General features: G+C 30.8%; 1 protein-coding gene across 1 annotated transcript; it reads left to right on the forward strand.

The window, feature by feature from the left end:
• The first annotated feature begins 4,566 nt into the window (after positions 1 to 4,566).
• On the forward strand, positions 4,567 to 7,227 carry LOC120271989 (probable inositol transporter 2). Its single transcript, XM_039278689.1, is given in 7 exon segments — positions 4,567 to 4,699; positions 4,867 to 4,937; positions 5,384 to 5,719; positions 5,806 to 5,913; positions 6,008 to 6,138; positions 6,140 to 6,611; positions 6,697 to 7,227. Coding segments are annotated over 7 exon segments (1,710 nt in total). The 3' UTR covers positions 7,156 to 7,227.
• The last annotated feature ends 421 nt before the right edge of the window (positions 7,228 to 7,648 follow it).

Here is a 7,648-nt window from a genome sequence, read left to right on the forward strand (position 1 = left end):
TTATTATTATTAATTACAAATTTATTAAGAAATAATATTTCCAAAAATAATATAATAATAAAATCAAAATATTTATCCAATATTTTTCAAACCGATGCAGGGAGCTATTTGTAAAATTACAAACGGATGTGGAGATCTGTTTGTAAAATTACAAATGGACAAAGGATCTGTTTGTAATTTTTCAAACGCTTGTAAAATTACAAACAGATCCTCATCTGTTTGTAATAATACAAACATATCTTCATATTCGTTTGTAATATTACAAACAGATGGTTTGTAAAATTATAAATCAGTTTCTTTTTTTTTTAAACTTATAAATATTTTATTTTTTAAAATTCATTTTATCTTGAAATAGTCAATATATTTAGAAAATGTAAATATCTTAAGTTTTTTTTTAAAAACTTCTTCTGAATGTTTAATTGTTGGTGTTGTTTATATATATAAGCCATTTAAAAAAATTTCAAAATAATTTTTATCCTAAAATGATATATAAGAGTTAATAATCTTACAAAATTATATCTTCAAATAATTATTATATTTTTTAAATTTATATATTTGTAATGTTGCACGGTTAAGAAAATTTTTAATTAATTAAATTATTTCTAAGCAATTATTTTTTTAAAAAAGATAATCAAATTTTTAAAATTTTGAACTAATATTCATTGAATCCTAATCCTATAAATAAGTATCTCGACGTTAATTTTTTTTTTAACAAATATTTTTAAATTTAGCAACGGAAGTTTTGTTTCCGTTTCTATTTTACGAATAGAATTATCTTCCGTTGCTAATATTGGAAACAGATTTGTAATCCGTTATTAACTTAAAAATGGATTACAAATCCGTTGGTAATTTACAAATGGAGTTATGAGTCGTTTCTAAAATATAAATGGATTACCAACGGATGACATTTACGTTTCAAATATTAAAATGGATGTAAATTATGTTTGTAAAACTGAATCGGATTGATAATCTATTACTAATCCGTTGCAAATTAGTAACGAAACAAATCCGTTACTAAATTAAGGTTTGTAATTCAACATCTTCTTGTAGCGGCCCATCTTTATGGGGGAATCTGAGAATGAATACAAACCATCTCTCTAAATTCCAAATAAATAAAAAATATAAATAAATAAAGAAATTAATAATAAAAGGTTTGGTTTTAGTTACAGAATCACAGCAGCATTAGTGATATCTGGATGAGTGAGCAACAAAGCCTATAACTCCGCCGGCGCCAGAATCACAGTAGCATTAGTGATATCTGGATGAGTGAGCAACAAAGCCTATAACTCCGCCGGAGCCACCTGCAAAACAATACCATCATCATCATCATCATCATCATCATCACCTCATCAACACGGAGCTCTCAAAGTACATGTGTGAGCATCAGAACGTACCTGATAACCGTAATACTTGATGAGCTCCTTGAGACGGTCAACGATGAATAGATAGCCATCGTGTTCGTTGTAGCACAAATCCAAGGGTCCGTTTGATACGTAAAATTTTGAGGTACAACACAGTACAACTTCTCTTGTTCTTTGTTTGGTTTGTTAAAAAGTTGAAAGTACAGCACAAGAGGATGTCAGAGTATAGCACAAGTAGTTAAAATTTTTGTACAATCAAAACCTCGGTACAAAAATTTTATCGTGGTACAGCATATCTAAAGACTAAATTACCCTTAATAAAGAATAAAAAATACAATCATGTATATCACATCTCACGACGCTTATCAAGTCCCACGATGCTAATTAATTTTAATAATATAACATTTTTTTAAATGTAAGATCAATATCTTAAAATTAAAATTTTAAATCATAAAAATTAACATAAATTTTTTTTAATATTTCAATTTAAAAATTAAAAATTCAAATTGTATAAAAATAAATATAAATCTCTTTATATCTTATATTCCTGAATCATAGATATGATTTTCATAGATATTAGCAATCTCATATAAAAAATAATATTATTTAGATTGATATATTAACGGAATTTATCATGTATTTTTTAACAAAAAAAATTAATTTTGCATATATTTTGAAAATTAAAAAAAATAATTACGATTTACTAAATTGATTAATTATAAAAAAAATAATTAAAATATTGAAAACGATATCTTATTGTGAAGTTGTTTATTATAAAACAAACCTAAGATAATATAAAGGGTATCAGAAGTAATTTTATAATATTTTTGTCCAGTACTCAAGAAACTATCAATAGAATATCAAACATGGTACAAGACAAATAGAACTATTTATTCTGTTCTGTACTGCTTGTGTTGTACTTAGCTGCGTATCAAACGCACCCCAAATCTTTAGCCATCCCTAAATTCAACATCCTCTTCGTTGTTGAAATACCCTTAATACCCCCATCACCAAAACTTCCAACCGTTACAGACTATTTTCTTTTTTCTTTTTTGGTTTTTTATAAACCTTTAAGATTTATCCTACTTATAGCCGACTTCTATATTTGGGCCTTTCTAAAAAACCGAAACCTTTGATTGTTTTAATAATAAATCAAAAATTATATTATAAATTTTAGTGGAAACAGTTACTTAACATTGTAAACCACACTTTAATATGGTTTTCCTTTTTAACCAAAAGCGACAAGAGTAAGCGTTTATTACTTTAAAATATTTTAATTATTTTAATTTTTTTTTTAAAATAATAAATATGAATGTTTTGAACATTTATTTTAATAATAAAAAAATATTATCAAAAATTAATATTTTGTACAATAGATAATTTTATTTTATTTTTCTCTAGTTATATAGCCTGGTAATTCTATTAGAATGTTAAAATTGTTAAATGAAAAGTATTTTGGTGGTATTGCCCAAAATTTTAATATAAGTGCATTCTCGATATATGTATTTGAAACGGGATTAAAAAAATTTTAAAATAAAAAAATTACTTGTTTGAAGCAACAGACAATTATCATCTCCCCTCCACTAATTCCATTTTTTTAAAAACTTGCTTGAAAGCCATCCAGTGGACCACACTACTTTTGATATTTTAACTGAAAAAAATTTATTTATCCAAAAAGGAAAAATTATTTTATTTAAATCATGAATTATGTGTAAAAATAAAAATTATTAACCCCATTTAAACAATTTTCCAAAAAAAAAAAGTTTGCACTCACTCGTATCTAGAAAAAAAAAATTAAAAATATTTTATTTTATTTTTTCGACTCAGGAGTAATCCGCTTTGTTTCACCTCACGATGTCTCGCGACAGTGACTTCGCCAGCATCGACTCTACTTCTTCTTGAGCTTTTATTTTCACTATTACTTTGTCTTTCATCCCCACGGTGAGAAAAATCGATTCCTCTTCTTTGAGATTATGCTTGTTTTTTGTTGTCATTATGTACTTTTTGCTTTTCTCGGGTTCTCTTTTTAATAAATTTGTGGTTTATCCACTTTTATTCAGAGAGAGGAGTCAAGGAGGATGATGGGGAAGGAGAAGGAGGAGAGTTTAGGGATTAGGGTTAGGGTTGTGAAGGCGGTGACAGAGAGGGAGAGGGGTTTGCGTTTGCTGTAGAAGATGGAATTGGTTGGACGTAGCCGCTGCGGCGAGGCGATCAATGTTTGCCTGAGCTCCAGGGATGTTCGCCATTTATCAAGCTCGAGGGCAGTGATGATTGGCGAGAAGATGTAAGAATTAGTAAAGATGTGGTAATCAAACGTCATACGCATTGTTTGCTGGAGCTCCGGGGAGATTCGCCATTGATGACGCTGGAGGTTGGCGATATACTCCGTTCTTTTTTTTATCGAATCAAATTTTAGTTATTTGATAAAATTTTATTAAAAATAGTTATTTTTTTAAAATTTTTTTATTTACATTTTCATATTTTTTATTTTTATTTAATTTTAATAAAAGAATTAAATATTAATATGAGAGGTAATTTAAAAAAAAATAATAAATATTTTTTTATGTTAAAAAAATAATAATTTTAAAAAACATAGATTTATAATAAATAAAAAATATTAAAAAAAAATATATATATTTTATATACGATTGCCACAATTAATGTAGATTTTTATATTAAAATAAATCAAGAAAGAGTGATAAAAACGGAGTGTACAAAAAGATTTTTGCATTATTTTAAAACTGTAGTGCCATGTTATCAAATTAATCCTGCCACTCTTGTCACGCATAAATTTTTTTTTAATGTTTGTCACGCATATTTAAGTTTTTTTAAATATTTTTTTAAGATATTACATTTTTAAACTAAAGTATATCTCTCTCGCCCACACACACGTGCTCACAATCCAGTCAAATAACAAATCTATAATATCAGACTTATGTAAATATTTAAATAAAAAATTATATCTTTAAACTATAGGTATATCTCTCTCACACACGTGCAAATTCTAGTCAAATAACAAATCTTGTGATTAGATTGTTATCAAGATCAATGATATGGCCAAACTTTAAATTTAAAATAAACTTAATATTGATTTTATAAGTATATATAGCAATCACTCCCTCTTTTCCCGCCTGCTTGAGCTATCCTCTCTGACTTAATTTGCTCAATAAAAATTGAGAAGAGAAGCAAAGGTAGAACAGAAGAGATGGACGTTGATAATGCTGGTGTTGCTGAAAATCATCTCAAAGAGTGTTTTTCACTTGTTTGGAAGAACCCTTATGTTCTTAGACTTGCTTTTTCTGCTGCAATTGGTGGCCTTCTCTTTGGCTATGATACAGGTAAATCATCTCAACCATATTTCAATCTTTATCATCCGATTTGCTATTTTTTTTAATACACTTTTTCTTGGTCATGATCATTAGCAATGAAGCTCAATTCAGTATCTTAAAATTTGAGCATATTTGATTTAGATTCATATATTCCTCTCACTCTTCTTTGCTTCCAGGTGTGATTTCTGGTGCACTGCTTTACATCCGTGATGATTTCTCCTCTGTTGATCAGAAAACATGGTTACAGGTTTCCACTCCCTGTGTCCATCATTCAATTTTTTTTCTTTTTCTTCTGAGTGGGCAATCTGAATAAGTCTTTAAATAAGTCTTTAGCCGAATTAATATAAAAAAAAATTATTTATGTTAGGGTTTTGAAAAAAATATAAGCAGAAAAAAATAAAGTAAAAAGAGAAATTTATCAAAAAAAGAATAAAACAGCTAGAAAAATAGATAATCCGCACGAGACTTGAAGAGAGCAAGAGAATAACGCGCTTACGTCCTCCGAAGTGGAGAGGCTCGTCTTACAAAGGTTACCCGAATTTATAGGTAAAATCTTAATCGTATCGGGATCCAATGCTCCTCCTATGAGATAGATATTGTTACTCCATTTCCACTCTTTTACTTCTAAACCAACAAAACAAACTTATGTTTGAGAGAAACACATAATAATTATTTGTGTACAACATGCAACAGGGTATCATCGTGAGTACTGCAGTTATAGGAGGAATACTGGGAGCAGCAATTGGAGGCTGGACCAATGATAGATTCGGAAGAAGATTTTCAATTTTAATAGCAGATGCCTTGTACTTCTTCGGTGCTGTAATTTTAACTTGGACACCAGGGCCGTCACTACTTATTGTAAGACGTGCTTTTGCTGGTCTCGGTGTTGGGCTAGCATCAATGACATCCCCGCTCTACATATCAGAAATTTCTCCGGCTGAAGTACGCGGTGCACTTATCAGTATCAATTGTTTTATGCTTACTGGAGGCCAGTTTCTGTCATGCCTCATCAACCTAGCATTCACCCATGTAAGTGTTTTCCATCAATTGGGCATCAAAAATAAAAGCACTATGAAGCATGCATGTTGTGAATTCAGTTAATTTTTTTATTTCAGGCACCTGGAACTTGGAGGTGGATGCTTGGGGTAGCAGGAGTTCCTGCTTTATTGCAGTTCATACTAATGTTTTTCCTTCCAGAATCACCGCAATGGCTTTACAAGAAGGTTGTAGTTTATTTGACATTAATAAATTGAAATATAAATAAAATTGCTATTATGGCACAAAAGTATTAATTCTATTGTTTGCAAATATTTTCAGGGAAGACAAGCAGCAGCTGAGGCAACACTGAGAAAAATATACCCTGCTGAAGAAGCAGATAAAGAAATACAAGCATTGAAAGACTCAATTGCAGCAGAAACCAATAATGAAGAAGGATCATCAGAAAAAAATCAACATTGTTAAGTTGCTAAAAACAAAGACGGTAAGGAGAGGACTCATTGCAGGAGTTGGTCTTCAGATGTTTCAGCAATTTGTTGGCATAAACATAGTTATGTACTACAGTCCAACCATTATTCAGTTAGCCGGTTTCGCATCAAACCAAACAGCACTTGCTCTCTCACTTGTAACTTCAGGTCTTAATGCAATGGGTTCGATTGTCAGCATTTACTTCATAGACAGAACAGGGAGGAAGAAGCTTCTGATCATTAGTCTATGTGGCCTCATTCTTTCACTTGGAGTTTTATCAGTTGTCTTCTATGCAAGTACATCACACCCACCCAGAGTTAGCACAATGGAAACATTCCATTTCTCTCCTTATACCTGCCCAGATTTCCGTTTGGCAACTACTACTAACTGGGATTGCACAAAATGCCTCAAAGCTTCTTCTCCGGACTGTGGATTTTGTGCTTCCAAATCAAACAAGGTAACTTTCTTCATCTTCTTATGATACAAATATGTAGTTTACCATATGAAATGGATAAAAGCTTTTGTTGTACCATTTGCTGCAGTTATTCCCAGGAGCATGTTTGATGTCAAATGACACAGTGAAAGACTTATGCCAAAATGAAGGAAGACTATGGTACACCAGAGGATGTCCAAGTAAACATGGATGGCTAGCTCTGATTGGATTAGCCTTGTATATCATATTCTTCTCCCCAGGGATGGGAACGGCGCCTTGGATTATGAACTCAGAGATATATTCCTTGAGGTTCAGAGGAGTCTGTGGAGGAATTGCAGCAACTGCTAATTGGGTTTCAAATCTAATTGTTGCACAGTCTTTCCTTTCGCTAACACAAGCCATTGGGATTTCCCTGACATTCTTGTTTTTTGGTACGATTTCTGTTGTGGCATTGCTTTTTGTCATGGTTTTTGTGCCTGAAACAAAAGGACTGGCAATTGAGGAGGTGGAGAAGATGCTTGAGAAGAAGGATGTCCATTTTGTGTTTTGGAAAAGGCAGGCGGGTTAATCAGAGAAGAAAGCTGTTATTGACATATACATGGTGGCACATTTCTATTTTAGTGTTCAACATATTATTATCATCTGATTTGTAGTAGTCTTTCTATATCCATAGTGGAAAAATTAGTGAAGAACTCCAACTCCTTCTACTCATGATTTATTTTTTTATTTGCAGCTTTTTATATTAGTTATTGAGTTTTCTTTTTCATGTTTATTCCTCTAACCTGTGATTTCACTTGCTCTGTATGTATAATTGTGAAAGTCAATTCAGAAATTTTTATTTTTTCAAGAATTTAATTAAATGAATTCCCATCTCTTCGCACTACTTTGAAGATTTTTCAAAAGATTACAGGGATTCAAGCCTAGTTTTTTTATAGAAAAAAAGAAACCATCCGATGATTGGATCCTTGGCATTGGCCAATTGTCGCCGCGCTTTTATTCTCACCAGGTCTCAAAGTCCCTTCATCTCCTTTTCAGATCGAACAATTTCCATATATTAACTA

The sequence above is a fragment of the Dioscorea cayenensis genome, chromosome 2, assembly GCF_009730915.1.
Source record: "Dioscorea cayenensis subsp. rotundata cultivar TDr96_F1 chromosome 2, TDr96_F1_v2_PseudoChromosome.rev07_lg8_w22 25.fasta, whole genome shotgun sequence".
NCBI lineage: Eukaryota > Viridiplantae > Streptophyta > Magnoliopsida > Dioscoreales > Dioscoreaceae > Dioscorea > Dioscorea cayenensis.